Here is a 19,741-nt window from a genome sequence, read left to right as displayed (position 1 = left end):
CCGGAGGAAGGCGGGGCCTCGGAAGGCTGGGCCCTAAAGCTCGCGAGGTTTACCTCGGTTTGGCGTCAGAAAGCGAGACTGGAGCAGGAAGTGGGGCGGGAGGGGGCGTGGGCAAGCTCCTGCACATGCGCGGGGAGGCCCGTCTGACCGACCTTCACCAGGGCCAGTACCACCATGTTTTCTCGGGCGGGCGTCGTGGGGGTCTCGGCCTGGGCCGTGCAGCCGCAATGGTATGGCAGCTTGCGGTAGGAACGGGAGGGTTGCAAGGGTTGGAAGGACTCGATAAGGGCGAAGCGGGTGGAGGCGTGTGGGACGGAACAGGGGTCGCAGGCCGGCCGGGCCCCCGGTCTCTGGAGGCCCCGGTCCCCGGAGGCCCCGGGTGGCCCGGGGTGCAGGAAGCGCCTCGAATCCGGGAAGGGCACGTGAAGAGGCCGGAGGGACCGCGCAAGGTTACGCCACGTCTCCTGAGGCGGAGCGGGGCGGGGGGAGGGCCCGAGGAGTTGTCATCTGGGACCTCGGGACTGAGACCTTGGGCCGAGTTAATTTCAGGGCGATCTTGTATTCATTCCGCTAACATAAGTGCTTGCGCTCGGAGCCCCTGCTCTGTGCCCGGCCATGAGTTTCGTGCAGGCTTGACCTGGGCCCACAGAGTGAGGGGGAAGGGAGGATCCAGGGCAAGGTCTAGGGAAGGTTAAGTTGTGCTTTCCGTCCTTGACGCCTTTTGAAATTTCCCGGGGTTGGACAGAGTTTGCATGGCCGGTGTAGAGCGGAGTGACCCTTCAGGAGCTGTTCGATTGAGCCAGAACGTTTATTGAGCACCGACCTTGCAGCGGGCGCTTTGCTGGGCACCGGGGAATCAGATGAGTGCCCTGCGTGGGCCGGGGGTAGTTTGGGTGCAAAAGGGACCTTAAGAAAATGTCCGTGGGCGAGGAAGAGAAAGACACCTTACGGTATCTCGAAACCATTATGCTGAAGCAGTAACCCTGCAAGGTCATGAAATTGTCCCAAGGTCCTGAGAGGAGGTGGAGTTTGGATTAAGTAACTGTCTTGCAATTTTTAAGGATTTTAAACATTGGTTTCCAAAAACAATTGCGTAGTAAAAGGCCTAGGAATAGGCACATAAACGTTGGCTTGTGGTGGGACCATATAATAGGACGAAATATCTATGTTAGAGTCGGAAAATTTCAGACAGTGCTAAGGAGATCTTAGTTATTGTCTGTGAAGCAATTCCCTGGGTTTACATAAGGGAGAATTCTAAGGAGCTATAGCACTAAACTAGATTTTGGTATCCTTGTTTATGTGAAGAGACTATAAAGTATTAATTGAAATAGGTATGTTTTCCATTAAGAAAAGAATTTAAAACAATAGGGTAAGGAAGTAATTTAATATGCTGTGAAATGCCTACAGGGGAGCAATGGGCAGTGGGAGCTCATCCCAGGCTAACCCCCTGGGTTAGCTGTCTCCAAAGCACCCCTTTTCTCTGACTTCCCAGTGAGCTAAAGCAGCCCAGCCTAGACTCTCCTGTTGCTTCTTCTATGCCCTTTCTTGTTGTATTGTCCTAAATATGTTTTTGCTATGGTCAATGAATTCCTTGCTTTTCTACAATCAAGCAATCAGTGAATCAATGAATTCTTTGCTTTTCTGCAATCAATCCATCAATGAATTCTTCCTTGCTTTTCTACAATCAATCAATCAATCAATACTAACTAACTGTAGAAATAACTAAAAAACCCCAACCTGTAAGACAATTTGAAGATCTTTTAATAAAGAATTATTTTAAATGAAAGCTCTCAGTCTGAGACAACCTAATTCTAGGGACCTAAATTGGAACTTCATTCATCAAATAAATAAAGGTTATAGTCCTGACCTTAATCCCCTTGGAATGATGGTTTTAAATTGGTAGGTTATGAATATTCATCAAACATTGGTGTTCCACGTGGAAAGCATATTTTATCTTCTTCACATTTTCCATCATTCTGGGGGCCTGATGTTTTTCCTACCTATTCTGCCCTTTTCTTTCCCATTCATTATAATTGCCTTGTAAATTCAGAAATGAAAACCATCTTAATGTTTCACACTCCACAGAAGTAATTTGAGGGGCAGAAAAATACCTTTGCTTGAACCATGAAGGGGCATTTCCTTGGTTCTGTTTTGGTTATTGAAAATTTTTAAATGTGGATTTGTTACAGTTTTTGCTTCAGGGAAGTTTGCATTCTAACATTAAACATGAGGCTTAATTAAAATCATGATGAAATTATTTTAATTGTTTAGGGAATCAGCAAGTACCCTAAACTTTCAGAAATTAACTTTTTTTTTTAAGTAGCATTTAAGAAAATGGAAATAAGAAATTTGTGGAAGAGTCTCTACTTTTTCCATCTCAAATTAGGGGAAAATACATCTCTATTTCCCACCTAGTGTTACACATTCTCTAAAATGGAACTATTTTATAACTAGAGGCCTGATGTGGGGGCGGGCCTGGGATATGACCAGCTTGTCCCCTCCCCCCCCATTGGGGTTGGGGGGGCTGATTGGGGGGCAGGGCTGGTTGGGGGGAGGGGCCAGTCTGGGCTCCGATCAGGCCAGTTGGCCTCTCCAGTGCATGTCATAGTGACTGGCTGTTCTGGTCACTTGGCTTTTATATCTATAACTAGAGGCCCAATGCACGAAATGTGTGCAAGGAGCTCGGTCCCACCTTGCCTCGGCCCTCGCAGCCCCAGCTTTATTATTATAGATAATAAAAGTGTAATATGCTGATTAGACCAGACAGCCGAACGATCTTCCAGACGAAGCTGGGGCTGTGAGGGCCGAGTTCCTTGCACGGATTTTGTACATCGGCCTCTAGTAGATAGATAGGAGACCAGTGGCCATAAATTGAACTAATACATTGAAAAGGAAAAGACATGGTATTTCAGGAAAGAAAAGGAAGATTGTCATCTTAAACTAAAAAAGCAGAGATTTACTTGTAAATGTAAAAAATGTGAGGCAGCAGAGTGTAATATAAGATAGACTGGAGCCAAGCTGCTGGGGTTTGAATCCTGACTGCCACTCCCGTGGCTGTGTGACCTTGGACAAGTTTCTCTACCATTTTTGTAACTGTTAAATGGAGCTAATGATACTACACAATTAATTGCTTAGTGCAGGGGTCCTCAAACTACGGCCCCCAGGCTACATGCAAATGTTCCCGTTTTGTTTTTTTACTTCAAAATAAGATATGTGCAGTGTGCATAGGAATTTGTTCATAGTTTTTTTTTTAAACTACCGTCCGGCCCTCCAACTGTCTGAGGGACAGTGAACTGGCCCCCTGTTTAAAAACTTTGAGGACCCCTGGGTTAGTGTGAGAATTTGTAAAGAGATGAGAGCAGTGGGAGACATGCTGGTGTGGACTCAGATGTATCAATTGAAAACGAGTTTATAACTAGTTTCTATGTAAAACAATGTAAGAAGGTTTATTATACTTATCAAAGAAGATGATCATGCGCCACAGTTGGTAAAGAAGTGCGAGGGAGTCATTTTTTGTTCAAGGGGCAAGTGGACTTTCACACAGACGTTCAATATTAGAATTATACATACTTAATAATTTTCCTTAATAATTAGTGTAGGGGGTGGGAGGTGAAAGGGGACCTAGTATATAGTGATAGGAGAAGATTTAACTCTGGGTGGTTAGGCACACAGTGCAATATACAAATCTTATAACATGGAAACTCACACCTGCAACCGGTATTATCATGTTAACCAGTGTCACCCCCACTAAATTTAATTTTAAAAAGGAAAAAAATGAATTATGAATGCTGCTTCCTTAATTTTTATATTACACAGCATTTATATGCTCCTTAAAATTGATAAATCATTCATCTAGCGACCTCTCTAACTCCCTCCACACTGCCTTCTTCAGCTTTCCTAACAATACTGTATAATCATAATAAATAATGGTAATCCACAATATGTGTAATTTTTCCATCCACTGTATTTGATAATGTTTCTAGTTTTCCAAATAATCTAAATGTTTCTCAGGACATGATGCAGTTCTCTAGAACATAAAACTGATTCAGAACTTTATATTTTCATTTGCAAATATTGTATATTCAGTAGATAGAGCAAGCTATCCCTAAAGAGAGTTCAGATCAACTCATGGTTATTGTGTACTCAAATTGTATTTAAAAAATAAAGTTGTAGCATAGATTGACATCTTTAGAACTAAATGAAGGCTAAGCATGAGAGTTCTTCAAAACAGGGAATTAGACCATGAGCACAGCATGAAGAATCACAAAAGATCCTACCTCTTCATACCTCATTTGGGATAGTATGGAAACCCAAAGAACTCTTTAAAACTCAATAACTCTTTGAGTTTTAAAGAGTTCTGTGTTCATACAAATATGGCATGCAATTAACATTTGTTTCATATCATAATTCTCTGATTAGAGACTTGTGTCAATCAAGTTGGAGTGTCTGCCTAAAACTATAATGTCCAAATGTCACTCCTTATCCTATATAATAAAAGCCTAATATGGTAAGTGTCCGACACACCTTGTATGTTTTAGCTAAAAACTCAGTCAGACAAAGCACCTAGATTTTCTCCTGTGGTATCTTGAAGTTGTTTTGTTGTTATTTTCACTGGAGGATATTTTTCCATTAATCTGAGAGACAGAGAAACATCAGTGTGAGAGAGACACATCGATTGGTTGCCTCCTGCACACCCCCAAACCAGCTGGGGATTGAGCCTGCAACCGAGGTACATGCCCTTGACTGAAATCAAATCCAGGACCCTTCAGTCCACCAGCCAGTGCTCTATCACTAAGCCAAATTGGTAGGGCACCAACACCATTTGTAGAAAAGGGTATCCTTTCCCCATATGATGACTTTTGCTCCTTTGTCAAACTTAAGTTAATGTATTTGTGTGAGTCTGTGGGCTCTGTATTCTGTTCCATTGATCTACTTGTCCATTCCTTCACGAATGCCACACTGTCTTGTTTTCTGGAATTTGATAGTAAGTCTTGAAATCTAGTAGTGTCACTTCTCTGGCTTTGTTCTTCTTCACTGTAGTGTTGGCTATTCTGGGTGTTTTGCCTTTCCATATAGACATTAAAATCAGTTTATTGATAGTCACAAAGTGACTTGCTGAGATTTTTATTGGAATTGTAATAATTTCAGATCAAGTGGGAAGAATTAACTTGTTAACAACATTGAATTTTCCTATCTATGAATATGGAATTTCTCTCCATTTATTTGCATCTTTGATTTCTTTCATCAGTTTTGCAGTTTTCCTCATATATGTCTCACACACATTTTGTTAGGTTTATATATGTCTTTGTATGTTTTAAAAATTGTGGTAAAATATAAAATTTGTCATCATAACCATTTTTTAAGTCTTCAGTTTATGGTATTATTTTTTTGTTGTTGTTTTTTTAACTCGAAACCCTAATTGTTCATACCTGGTATAAAGAGAATTGACTTTTGTATATATTTACCTTGTATCCTGTAATAATCTTACTATAATTGGTTATTAGTTCCAGAAGTTTTTTTGCTACTTCTTTGGGATATTCTACCCAGACAATCATATCACCTATGAACAAAGACAGCTTTATTTCTTCGCTTCCAGTCTATACACCTTTTATTTCATTTTCTTGTCTTATATTAGCTGGGACATCCAGTATGATGTTGAATAGGAGTGGTAAGAGAGGACGTCCTTTGTCTTGTTCCCAATCTTAGGGAGAAAATTTCTAGTTTCTCACCCTTAAACCATGGGGTTTTTGGTAGATATTCTTTACTGGATAAAGGAAGTTTTTTTCTTCTATTTTTAATTTGCTAAAAGGTTTGTCATGAAAAGGTATTAGATTATGTCAAATGATTTTTCTGCATCTATTGATCATATGATTTTTCTTCTTTAACTGTTGATGTGATGGATATTACTAGTATTTGATTTTTGAACGATGAACCAGCCTTGCATACTTAGAATAAATTCCACTTGGTCACAGTGTATAATTCATTTTAATATATTGTTGGATTCATTTTGCTAATATTTTGTTGAGAATTTTGCACCTTTGTTCATGAAAGAGATTCTCTGTCATTTTTAATGTATTTATGTGATTTCAGTATTAAGATAATGCTAACCTCATAAAATTAGGAATGTTCCCCCTGCTTCTATTCCCATTATTTTCCTTTGGAAAACATGGCATCAACTACTATATTTACTGATAGTTACAAATCTGTATCACAAATCTCAAAATCTAAAACCTACTGGAGCCCTGGCTGGTTTGGCTCAGTGGATAGAGCGTCGGCCTGTGGACTGAAGGATCCCAGGTTCGATACTGGTCAAGGGCACATGCCCAGGTTGTGGGCTCTGTCCCCAGTTGGGGGCATGCATGAGGCACCCAATCAATGATTCTCTCATCATTGATGTTTCTCCCTCTCCCTTCCTCTCTGAAATCAATAATATATTATATTATATTACATTATATTATACTATATTATTAAAAAAATAAAAATAAAACCCACTGGACAGTTCCATCTGGTTCCATGGTCTTTTAACTATATCGTATTCAAAAATCATTTTCTCCAGGGAGATCACCTGCACCCACTTGATCTATCTTGGTTAATGACAACACCATCCACTGAGGTCATTAAATTAGAAAATTCTGGGTCATTCTTATTGTTTTCCTTTTCACTCTTTTTTTAAAAAAAATACATTTTACTAGTGGCCTGGTGCATGAAATTCGTTCACATTAAAAGGGAATTATCTAGAAGAAATATTTTAATATTGCCATTTGCCCTTTCTCTATAATAGAAGTGTCAGAGATGAAAGGAAATTAGTAAAATGTATATGAAAATCTTCCTCCTGTCAGAGTCTGGGGCGTGCCCACAGAACCCAGAGTCAAGTCCCCGCCCACCTGCACGTGCCTCGAAATCGGGCGAGACCCAGACCTAGAAATTGGGCGAGATCCAGACCTAGCCGGTCCCACCCCTGTCAAGCTCCACAGGGCGGGGGGCGCAGCCTCAGGTCCCCCAGCCCTGGCGCAAGGGCGTGATGACCATTTGCATATTAGCTCTTTATTATATAGGATAGGATAGATTTCGGAGAGGAAGGTAGAGCGAGAGAGAAAAACATCAATGATGAGAGAGAATCATCGATCAACTGCCTCCTGCATGCCCCACAGGGTATCGAGCCTGCAACCTGGGCATATTCCCTGACCAGGAATCAAACCCTCACCTCCTGGTTCATAGTCCAATGCTCAACCACTGAGCCACGCTGAGCTCCTTTTGACTCTCAAGAATTTGATCTCAAACTTCATCTCTTGTTGGCTTTGTTAACATCTTAGTACAGGTTCTTGCTTTTGTTTGGAAGTTGCAGCAGTCCCTATATAGTTTCCATGTCATCAGTATTCCAACATTATGTTGGCTTTTCACTGCCATCCAAGATACTTCACTGAAAAACTAAACTGATTTGTTGGCTTATGGATATTCATTTTCTTATTCCCTATAAAATAATATTTAAACTTATTAAACCAACCCATGCCTCCAACTTCAAAACGATTTCCCGTTCCTAGGACTATCCTCCTTAGTCCTTTTCTATGCACAAATTTACTGAATCTTCAAGTCTTCCATGGACCTTTCTGGGCCAACACAAGTACTTTGTATGGATTTAAGGGCTGGAAGATAATTTATATTTGGTAATATGTTGCCTTCCTCCATAGGGCAGGGATCCTTTCATATTTATCTTTCAATAACATTACATTTAAGTCATTTTGACTTTTATGCATTATACTTTAAAGATTATAGAAAATTTTCCATGTAAATTTTATGTAAATCTAAATTTTCATGAATCTTGTTTATGAGATAATGGTATCCTTCTTGTGATCAGAGACCATATCCTGAAGAACAGTAGCTGTTTAGTAAATGTTTATTGAATTGAATTGGAAAAGTTAAGAATTAGTTGGAATGAAACTTTCACACATTTTGTTATGTTAGAATGTATAAGTGTTATTGAAAAGATTTTGGTTAACTGAAGAAGTCAATGAATGCTTTTTAAAAATATATATTTTTATTTATTTTCAGAGAGGAAGGGAGAGGGAGAGAGAGATAAAAACATCAATAATGAGAGGGAATCATTGATCTGGTTCCTCCTGCACACCCCTACTGGGGATCGAGCCACAGCCTAGGCATGTTCTCTAACCTGGAACTGAACCATGATCTCCTGCTTCATAGAATGAGGCTCAACCACGGTGCCACACTGCTGGGCAAGGAATGCTATTTTTAGAGGTGGTTGACCTAGAAAGTTGGGTAACCTAACAAAGGAAAGAACTTTCCTTTTGGTGAAACAATATAGGCAAAGACATGAAGGTGGGAGAGCATGTATGAATGCCAATGTGAGTTCAGTGAAAGGTTTGTGTTAGTTAAATAAAATCAGGCCTTTGATACAGGATTAGGTTATCAGTTTTGAGAGTTTTAAAAATTAACATATATATTTAGAGTCCTATATTTAAGTAATCCTTTATGGGGTATTTAAATAAACATATTAACTTTGAAAGTTTTTATTATGTAATGGAGCTATTTCTCAAACTAAAATATTTTTAAAACTTTTCTTCTCAGGATCCAAGTTCGAAATATGGCAACTTTGAAAGACAGTAAGTACTTTATCTCAGTATGTGAATCAAGAAAAACTAAATTTTAGCAATTAATGCTTTCAAAGATATGCTTCCTTTTTAAGCCCATTATATATTATGTCAAAATTGACAAAATCTATGTCATATGTGTGGGGCATTGAACTTAGACACTCAAACACTGAGGTGACACATGGTTGTTGCAGTCTATTGTCTGAAGAATGATAATGTTATAATTGAGAAAAAGTATACTATTTGTAGATATGTAAAAAATGTTATGGAACATGTAGTTAAAGGCCATTTTCAATACCATTTAATATTTTCAGTGTTTAACTTACTGATCTCTTATGTTGTCAGCTAAATTTGACCTTTTATTAGTACTCATTCTAACATTAACCCTAGTTTAGCATCATGCTGTTAATTAATGATGTAAATGGGGGCTTACAGTTTAGAAAAATTTACAAATGAAATTATAACTATTTTATCTTAAAACATTGCACACCAGTAGTTTTATTGCTGGCGTTACCCAATGGCCAGAGAAGTTTCTAGTAAATGAGTACAAAAAACGTTTTACAAAGTATCATACTTTAAAAGGATATTATCTTGTAAGTATATATAATAAATAACTTCAAAATGCAGTGGGTATTTAATTTTAAGGTGTGCCTTTAACGTTTATGTAAAACATGTAATATGAAAACATGAGAATGCTCGTGTTCCACTTGCAACGTATTAACACAATACTTCTATTTTTCAGTTACCAGGCGACTGAAGTCAATCAAAAACATCCAGAAAATTACCAAGTCTATGAAAATGGTAGCAGCAGCAAAATACGCCCGAGCTGAGAGGGAGCTGAAACCAGCTCGAGTGTATGGAACAGGATCTTTGGGTAAGAGAAGAATGTAATTCAAAAACTATGAAGAACTATCTATGTATACATATATGTAGATATATATATGAAAGGCAAATATGCGAAGTGTCCCCTCGAAAGTTTGACCAGGAGACCAGGAGTTCTATTGCTCGCTATGATGTGCACTGACCACCAGGGGGTGGCGTGGAACGAAGGAAGGCCCTGACTGGCAGCCAGAAGGTGCCAGTGGGCCCTGATCACCGGCCAGGCCTAGGGACCCTACTTTGTCACTAATTTTGTGCACTGGGCCTCTAGTTAAGCATGAAGTTAACTACTAATGACTTATTTGGTGTCAGTGGGCCTATTCTGACTATTTTACATGTACTCATTTTTCACAGCAGCCCTATTGGGGTAGGAACTGTTTGAGCCTCTGCTTTGCTGATGAGAAAAACTGAAGCACAGTGACATCAAGTAACTTGCCTGAGATTGCATACCTATTATGTTAATTTCTTAAAGATTCTGAAAAGTTTCCTAGATTATTAAATATACCATTGAAAGAACTTAGGTATATAGTGCATCAAATTCCAGTGCTTGAGTTCACCCTATTCAGTTGTGATGTGATATATTTTTTTTAAATATATTTTATTGATTTTTTACAGAGAGGAAGGGAGAGAGATAGAGAGTTAGAAACATCGATGAGAGAGAAACATCGATCAGCTGCCTCCTGTACATCTCCTACTGGAGATGTGCCCGCAACCCAGGTACATGCCCTTGACCAGAATCGAACCTGGGACCTTTCAGTCCGCAGGCCGACGCTCTATCCACTGAGCCAAACCGGTTTCGGCGTGATGTGATATTTTAGAAGTGCAGGGTGGGGAGGTGATACTCTACAGTGGAGAGTTGGCCAAGTAGTCATGAACATGGTTCGTGAATACATGAGTGCAATGTTTAAACATCAACTGTAAAGAAAACAAAATTTGTTTATTTCCAAATTAGAGAAGATAGAGGGTGTCCAAAAAAATGTCTACTCACACTTTGAATAAAGTCAGTGTTTATTAAGGTACATTTTCTTTTCAAAATTGAGCTTTTAGCTATTAAAGTGTATATACATTTTTTGATATACTCTGTATATCAGTTGGTCTGTGTATTAGATGTAAATTGTCCTGTGCAGTAGATTTCTTGTGCTCTTCCATATTTTTAAACATGCATTTATACTGCTAAATAAATTTTTACATGAGGAAATTATAGAGCACTAGGCATCAGTGGAAATTGCTCCTTACTTTAAATACCATACTTAGTTTCACCTAGAGGAGAGTTGCTAGGTTAGGTTTCAGCAATACCTATCAGCTCCAGCCATTTGCTTTCATGTCTCCTTCCCTCCTTAGCACAATACTAAGTATCTAGTTGGTGGCTCGGTAAATGTTCGTTGGTTAAATTACTCTCTAGCTCTTTATATGAAAAAGAAAAGTCACTTTACTATTTATTTTTCTTGCTGCTATGAACATCCTATCTAATAAAGTGGTGATATGCAAATTGACCATCACTCCAACACATAAGATGGCTGCCCCCATGTGGACACAAGATGGTCTGGAGGGGAGGGCAGTTGTGGGCTATCAGGCCAACAGGGGAGGGCAGTTAGGAGCAACCAGCCTGCAGGGGAGGGCAGTTGGAGAGGGACCAGGTCTGCAGGGGTGGACAGTTAGGGGCGACCGGGGTGACCAGGCTGACGGGGAGGTGGCAGTAAGGGGCAACCAGGCTGGAGGTTGGGGCAGTTGGGGCTGACCAGGCCTGCAGGGGAGGGCAGTTGGGGGGAACCAGGACGGCAGGGGAGGGCAGTTAGGGACAAAGGACAGTTAGGGGCGACCAGGCCTTCAGGTGAGGACCGTTTGGGGCGACCCAGGCCTGCAGGGGAGGGCAGTTAGGGGTGACCAGGCGGGGAGGGGAGGGCAGTTAGGGGCAATCGGGCCAGCAAGGGAGCAGTTAGGCGTCGATCAGGCTGGCAGGGGAGGGCCGTTAGGGGCAATCGGGCCAGCAAGGGAGCAGTTAGGCGTCGATCAGGCTGGCAGGGGAGGGCCGTTAGGGGCAATCGGGCCAGCAAGGGAGCAGTTAGGCGTCGATCAGGCTGGCAGGGGAGCAGTTGGGAGCCAGCAGTCCTGGATTGTGAGAGGGATCCCAGATTGGAGAAGGTGCAGGTTAGGCTGAGGGACATCCCCTCTCCACCCCCTCCACACATAAGATAGCTGCCTCCATGTGGTCAAGATGGCTGCCCCCATGTGGACACAAGATGGTCTGGAGGGGAGGGCAGTTGTGGGCTATCAGGCCAACAGGGGAGGGCAGTTAGGAGCAACCAGCCTGCAGGGGAGGGCAGTTGGAGAGGGACCAGGTCTGCAGGGGTGGACAGTTAGTAATATAATCATATGGAGCCAGTCATTTTCCCATGATTTTATTAAGTTTGCATTATCCAGGATTTCAGATTAGTGTTCTTTGCCATCAAAGTTGAGTGACTGTCTCATTCCTCTTCACACTGAACCTTATTCTCAACTACAGGCCCAGTGCACGAAATTCATGGGAGGAGTGGTGTCCCTCAGCCCAGCCTGCACCCTCTCCAATCCAGGACCCCTTGGGGTATGTCTGACTGCTGATTTAGACCATTGGGGGCGACTGGGCTGGCAGGGGAGGGCAGTTGGGGGTAAGTGGGCTGGCAGGGGAACAGTTAGGCATCAATTAGTCTGGCAGGGGAGTGGTTCGGGGGCAATCAGGCTGGCAGGCAGAAGCTGTTTAGGGGTAATCAGGCTGGCAGGTGAGCAGTTGGGAGCCAGCAGTCCTGGATTGTGAGAGGGATCCCAGATTGGAGAAGGTGCAGGGTAGGCTGAGGGACATCCCCTCTCCACCCCCTCCAACCCCCCCGCATGAATTTTGTGCACCAGGCCTCTAGTGTATATTAAATTTGTTACCCTCCAAATGTCTATAACCACAAAATTACCTAATAAAGAAGAAATTGGCATAGATATCTGATGGAGTATTGTAGAAAAATACTAAAAATCCAAGTTAAGGCTGCCATTCATCCTGAAGTCCTTCAACTAAAGAAAAATAACAAACAACCCCCAAAAAACCTAACTGGTAAATATTAAATAGCTAATTATTTTAAATATTTAAAAATATAAAGTAGGTATTTTACACTATACAATATTAAAAAGAGACTTAAAAGAAATATTCTCTCCACTCTCCTGAACTTTGGAGTTGAGTACTCTCTGCTTTATTTTTTATTTATTTTATTAATTTGAGAAAGAGAGAGAAACATTGATTTGTTACACTTAGGTATTCATTCCTTGGTTGATTTTTTTTTTTAGTATTTTTTAAAATTGATTTCGGAAAGGAAGGGAGAGGGGGAGAGAGATATAAATATCAATGATGAGAGAGAATCACTGATCGACCTCCTGCACACCACCTACTGGGGATCAAACTCAAAACCCGGGCATGTGCCCTGATGGGAAATGGAATCATGAACCGTGACCTTCTGGTTCATAGGTTGACCTAAACCACAGAGCCACCTAGCCAGTCCATTGGTTGATTCTTGTATGTGCCCTGACTAGGACAACGCTCTAACCAGCTGACCTACCTGGCCAGGGCACTTCTCTTTGCTTTTTGTGGAGGGTCTCAGGTATTGAAATTTGAAAATCAATACTGAAAAAGATAGTAGTAACAAGAATTTTGTTGAAATGGGTAAATGTGTCAGCCATAAAGTTGCACCTTGTAATTACAGTGAGCACCAGCTGTTGAAATCCATCCTCCATTTGCATCCAGCCATGCTTTCAATGGCCTGCTCCTAGCCAGCACCTGAGCACAGACTGGATACAGGCAGGCATGTTCTTGGGAGACTTGAGGTTCCCAGCAGCCTTGTTAAGCTTCCCTTAAATTGCATTGGGAAGCTGCCACCCAACCTTTCTTCCCAAGGCTCAGACCTGCATCATGCATGGTATGATGACTCTTCTGACTTCCTGTTTTCTCTCATAGGCATATCTCCTAGTAAAGTCCATGTATATTTCATCCCACTGAATCCTCTCTTGCTCTCTGCTTCTTGGAAAATTAGACCAACAAAGTGAGGTTGTTAAAGTAATCCCGAAAATGAAGTGGCAACATTATTTTAACATCAGCAGTTTTTATAAGAGCTTGATATGCAGCTTATATAAGCAGCTTAGTAAATATTTGCCTTTTTTGGTTGTATACTGAGGATTTGCATTATTTAGAAGTCTGATAACTAAATAAGTTGTTACCTCTGTAATTCTGGTCACTTTGTACCAGAGATTTCTTTTAGTCAGTATTTAAGATAAAGTGGCCATTAATGCACCCTTAGGAACCTTTGTCATACTGTATAGAGATTTAAACCTTTGTAGTTTTCATCTTGATTATAAATGGAAAAAATACACAGGCTGTTTTGGTTATATTAATCAAATGCCACCTAAATTTAAATGCATCATTTTTAAAACAGCCAGCTCTTTTGTAAATTTGGGATTATTGTATTTAGTATGAATTACATATATAAATTCTTGGTTTCTTTTGTCGTTTGTTTTTAAGCTCTGTATGAAAAGGCTGATATTAAGGTGCCTGAAGACAAGAAGAAACACCTCCTTATTGGTGTGTCCTCAGATAGAGGGCTTTGTGGTGCTATCCATTCCTCGGTTGCTAAACAGATGAAAAATGAGGTGGCTACGCTCACAGCAGCCGGGAAAGAAGTTAAGATTGTTGGAGTTGGTGATAAACTTAGGGGTATACTTCATAGGTAATTTAAATATATATTATTTATCTTTAAAAGGGAGCGTGCATGAATAAATGGAAATTTCTCTGCTAGTTTTTGTACTCAGGCTTATGTTTTGTTTTTATTTTTTCCAGCATATGTTAGAATACATAGACTTCCCTCCTTTTCTACTTGTGTTTAGCTTTTTTATCCAAACCATAAATGGAATGCAATGGGAATATCAAAGCTGTTGACCTTTTTATTTTTTTTAAATATATCTTATTGTTTTCTTTTACAGAGAGGAAGGGAGAGGGACAGAGAGTTAGAAAAAACAATGAGAGAAAAACGTTGACCAGCTGCCTCCTGCACACTCCTCACTGGGGATGTGCCCGCAACCAAGGTACATGCCCTTGACCGGAATTGAACCTGGGATCCTTGAGTCCGCAGGCCGATGCTCTATCCACTGAGCCAAACCGGTTAGGGTGCTGTTGACCTTTTTAAACATCAGGACTGAATAATCTAAGAAGCTATCACAGTCTGGAAATGTCAGAATGAACAATAGCTAATTAGGATTGGAAGGAGAAAAACAAAGGTGTAGAGCAGTGGTCGGCAAACTCTTTAGTCAACAGAGCCAAATATCAACAGTACAACGATTGAAATTTCTTTTGAGAGCCCAATTTTTTAATTAATAGGTAGGTACATTGTTATTAACTTAATTAGGGTACTCCTAAGGCTTAGGAAGAGTCACACTCAAGGGGCCAAAGAGCCACATGTGGCTCGCAAGCCGCAGTTTGCTGACCACGGATATAGAGCAATAAAACAAGAAAGGCCTGATAATAGTCTCTTTGTAGGTGCTGAGAGAAAGGAATAATCATGGTAGTGTATAGAACAACGTGATTCACTGAACACCCCCAGACCCTCCAAAAATCTTGATCCATAGGGATTTCTTCTTTCTTCCCTATGTTCTTTTAGAAGAATAATTCCATTAAAATACCTTAGTGTGCTCTCTTGATTTTCTTGTAGGACTCATTCTGACCAGTTTCTGGTGACATTCAAAGAAGTGGGAAGAAAACCCCCTACTTTTGGAGATGCATCAGTCATTGCCCTGGAACTACTAAATTCTGGATATGATTTTGATGAAGGATCTATCATCTTTAATCGATTCAGGCAAGAAATCAAAGCTTATTTATGAAATTTTAGAAATCAAGGTTATTTATGTTAATATTTTAAAACTAGTGGCCTGCTGCACAAAATTCGTGCACGGGGGTTGGGTGGGGTTCCCTCAGCCCAGCCTGCACCCATTCCAAATGGGGATCCCTTGGAAGATGTCCGACCAGTGGTCGGACATCCCTTTCGCAATCTGGGACCGCTGGCTCCTAACCGCTCGCCTGCCTGCCTGATTGCCCCTAACTGCCCTCCCCTGCCGGCCTGATTGCCCCTAACTATCCTCCCCTGCCGACCTGATCTTGCCCCCTACAGTCCTCCTCTGCCTGCCTGATCTTGCCTCCAACTGCCCTCTCCTGCTGGCCTGGTTGCACCCAACTGCCCTACTTTGCTGGCCTGATCTCGCCCCCAGCACCCCTCCTCTGCTGGCCTGATCTCGCCTCCAACTGCCCTCCCTGCCAGCCTGATCTCACCCCCAAAGGCCCTCCCCTGCTGGCCTGATCGCCCCTAACGGCCTCTACCTTGGTCCCCACCTCTGTGGCTTTGTCTAGAAGGAAGTTGGACGTCCAGAAGATGGCCGGTTGACCCTGTCTAATTAGCATATTACCCTTTTACTAGTATAAATAGATTATACAGGATAGGATTGCTTAAATGGGGGAGGGGGGGAGCCTTTTTCATCAGGAGGAGATGCTCTTGGCAGACAAAAATACTGATAGCCAGCCATATGCACTATACTGCCAAATCGATCATTAAAAAATTGAACCACTTTCTTACACCTTACACCAAACAGCTGTTGCCCTTAAAACCCCTCCTCAGCCCCCACCTTAGGTTCTGCCTTCGCAGTTCACCCAGATTAGGTTATGGTCGGTTTCTGTGTCAGTCAGTATCAAAATTTCTGCCTCCTAGGAAGCCATTGGCTCCTCGCACTTCATCCAGATTTGGTTCTGATTGGTCATTTTCTATGCCAGTCAGCGTCTCCAGGCCTATCAATGGGCCTGATTAGAGTGGCAAGGCTGATCAGCTGCCCCAGCGGAGGCCTGAGAGAAAGAGGCGCGGCTGCTGGTCAGGGCCCAAGAGAAAGAGAGAGGCAAGGGCTGATCAACAGCTGTCACGGAGGCTACGGATCAGACCCTGCTTCTCCCTCCAGACCTCTCTTCAGGCCTGTTCCGCAGCCCCCTCAGCAGTCAGTGTTGGATTGCAGCACCCGCAGCATGGCAGTCATTGCTAGGTTGCCACAACAACCCAGGACTGGCTTCCAGTCGTTTGAGCCTTCGGTCGTTCTGGATGTTATGGACCCTGGGTTTGGTTTTGTTTTGTTTTTTAAAATATATTTTTTTGATTTTTTTACTGAGAGGGAGGGGGAAAGAAAGAGAGCTATATTGATTTTTTACAGATAGGAAGGGAGAAGGATAGAGAGTTAGAAACATCTATCAGCTGCTTCCTGCACACTCCCTACTGGGGATGTGCCTGCAAGCAAGGTACATGCCCTTGACCGGAATCAAACCTTTGACCCTTCCGTTTGCAGGCCAACGCTCTGTCCACTGAGCCAAACCAGTTAGGGCCCCTAGGTTTTTATATATTAGGATAAGTAAATATTTAACAGTTTAAAAGTTATTTTGAAATTTTCATTTGTTTTTGTCCTTTTTAGGTCTGTCATCTCGTACAAGACAGAAGAAAAACCCATCTTCTCTCTTAATACCATTGCAACTGCTGGTAAGTAGTTTTCGTATGACAAGTATTTTACCACATAAAAGGAGAGATTTGTTCATTTAGGAAAATAGTATATGTCAGAATGACCTGTTTCAGCAGTAGCAAAATGATGTTGGGTTGTTTCTATCACCATCTATTAATGGGTTCCATGATGCATTAATCCATGCATTGACAACTCTTTCTCCGTTCCTTAATTAATTCAACAAAGGGCAGTCATTTGATATGTTTTCTGTCCTTAGGGCATAAAAATTGGCTTTGCAGTCTATGTATGCAAACTATCAAACTCCAGTACAATATGAAAGTCTAGAATAGAGATTTGAACAGTGTTCACAACTTATTTATATTGTCCCAGTAAATTCTCATTTTATTGTTTGAATAAAGTCACCATTGTTCAATGGAGCATTGTAGAAACAATATTCTGGAACTGTTCTTATTTTCCTAAGGCATTTTCACCTTTTGTGTAACATGTTTCATCTATTCTAAGATGTACACTTTTTTGCATTTTAATATTTCTGAAATTGGGATGCTTCTCCCAGTCAGTTGCATGTCATTTTTAATAGGCTATGCTGTTTTCTTTCTTAATGGTTTCATCAAATATGGGTTATAATCTGTAATATCTTAAGTTTGATAAAACAGCAGTATTTCACCACTTCCCTCTAATGGATGAATTTTGAAGTGTGCTGCTAAATTTCTGCAACATGATTACTAAAATTTCTATAAGCCTCTTATTTCTCCCACTGTTCCGTATTCTTGGAAACATTTGCCTGCTCTCATTTTCCTGACTGACTCTTGCTGATTTCTCCAATAATCAAAAGGTTGAATTGAGATTTTTGTATTATATTATATAGTTTCTGTTCTTAATTTCTTTATTGGAAAAGAAAAAAAAACCAAATCATTTATTGTGTGCTGGCTTTGTGCTCAGTCAGATGCTATCATGACAACTTCATGACCATGAAATGTAGTAAACATTTTTTAAAAATATCCAGTGCTTTGTTTACACACTTTGCTGAAAATCTTCAGTGTGGAAATAGATGAAACTATTAGAACTGAGTCTTTTGACCTGTCCTACACTTATTTCCTCTCTGTAAGTATAGAGGATTTTTATAATAGTAAACTACTGTGATTAAATTAGTCTTTGTGCTGTATTGCTTCAGAGATATTTATCACTTGTTTTAACAGAGAGCATGAGTATCTATGATGACATTGATGCTGACGTGCTGCAGAATTATCAGGAATACACTCTGGCCAACATCATCTACTATTCTCTGAAGGAGTCCACCACGAGTGAGCAAAGTGCCAGGATGACAGCCATGGACAATGCAAGCAAGAATGCTTGTAAGCACACAGTAGTTTTCTGAGAAAATTTTGCTGCAGAGTAGCATGATGACCCTAATATCAAAAACATGACCATTCTTTAAGTAAATCAGGAAACAAGAGAGCTAGCTAGGACCTAGTCCTGGGCTCTACTACTGGTTTTGTGAAGTTTTTGACCAAATATTTATCTCCTTCTTATCTGAAAAGATAGAATACTCTTTGCCTTGAAGGAAGTATATCTTACTTGGTAGACATTAAGTTTGCAAATACTTGGAAAAGGGATCCCATGAAAGATTTAAAAACACCTTGAAATTTTGGGGGGGCCAATTTTGGTCCAGACCACCCCTCCCCCCCCAAAAAAACAAAAAACAAAAACCAAAAAAACCTTCCCAAAATCTTATGGATAAATTAAACAACATATATCTATGAATAAATTAATGCAGTTATTCCTTTCTAGTTTTTAGATTTTGTTGTCTAATCTTTTTGTTTTGCGTGTAGCTGAAATGATTGACAAATTGACTTTGACCTTCAACCGCACCCGCCAAGCTGTCATCACAAAGGAGTTGATTGAAATCATCTCTGGTGCTGCAGCTCTGTAAGTACTTGTAGATTGCCTTCAGAGAGTTTTTGTTCTCATATTTGTATGTCTGCTAGCTTAAAGTTTTCTGGTTTGGTTTGGCTGTTAAAGATGAAATGACCCATTGCTTAATCTTGTATCCTTATTTGGTGAAAATGGAATCTCTAGTTTATTCTGATTGTCTTAGGCTTAGTTTTTTCTTTTAGAAATCAACATGTTGCTAACTTTCACTTTCTAAATAAAGCATTAGGAATAAGGATGTGGACAATTTAGTATCATTTATAAAATCTGTCTTTGGAACTTAAAACATAAACCAAGCTTTCTGAATTACAGAACTGGTTTTGGGTTTGGTTTTACGTATAAATCATTGGATGGTAGTAGGGTTTGGGACTTTTCAAATTATTAAGATTTCTGTATCAATACCATAAAATAGTATATCACTTTCCTTGAGAAAATATTAATGTGAAACCAGGGTTAAGATAATGGGGATTCTATTCAAAACATTATCAAATTGCACCCTCACTATATGCAAAGTACAGTTGTTAAAAGATGTGATCCTTCCTTTCAAGGCATTTATTTTCTAATAAGATAAAAATATGCAGATAATTGTGATGAAGGATAAAATGTGTAGTAAGTTGTCCTTGATTATTCTTTTTTTTTTTTAAATATATTTTATTGATTTTTTACAGAGAGGACAGGAGAGAGACAGAGAGTTAGAAACATCGATGAGAGAGAAACATCGATCAGCTGCCTCCTGCACATCTCCCACTGGGGATGTGCCCGCAACCAAGGTACATGCC

General features: G+C 40.6%; 1 protein-coding gene across 4 annotated transcripts in view; it reads left to right on the top strand.

Moving 5' to 3' along the window:
* The first annotated feature begins 96 nt into the window (after positions 1–96).
* Positions 97–19,741, top strand: part of ATP5C1 (ATP synthase, H+ transporting, mitochondrial F1 complex, gamma polypeptide 1) — a 22,980-nt gene continuing 3,335 nt past the window's right edge. For 2 of the 4 annotated variants that reach the window (XM_015569733.1, XM_006772604.2), the window contains exons 1-8: positions 98–230; positions 8,584–8,618; positions 9,349–9,480; positions 14,017–14,221; positions 15,200–15,343; positions 16,989–17,053; positions 18,230–18,385; positions 18,863–18,959. In XM_015569733.1, the coding sequence (XP_015425219.1) occupies positions 175–230; positions 8,584–8,618; positions 9,349–9,480; positions 14,017–14,221; positions 15,200–15,343; positions 16,989–17,053; positions 18,230–18,385; positions 18,863–18,959 (890 nt within the window). In that variant the 5' untranslated portion in view covers positions 98–174. Of the gene's footprint in view, positions 246–8,583; positions 8,619–9,348; positions 9,481–14,016; positions 14,222–15,199; positions 15,344–16,988; positions 17,054–18,229; positions 18,386–18,862; positions 18,960–19,741 lie in introns of all 4 variants that reach the window. The other 2 variants (XM_015569731.1, XM_015569730.1) reach the window with 2 other exon arrangements.

This window comes from Myotis davidii, unplaced genomic scaffold (genome assembly GCF_000327345.1).
Source record: "Myotis davidii unplaced genomic scaffold, ASM32734v1 scaffold544, whole genome shotgun sequence".
Classification (NCBI taxonomy): Eukaryota; Metazoa; Chordata; class Mammalia; order Chiroptera; family Vespertilionidae; genus Myotis; species Myotis davidii.
The sequence above is the reverse complement of the archived record's forward strand: the minus strand, read 5'-3'. Positions and strand labels throughout refer to the sequence as shown.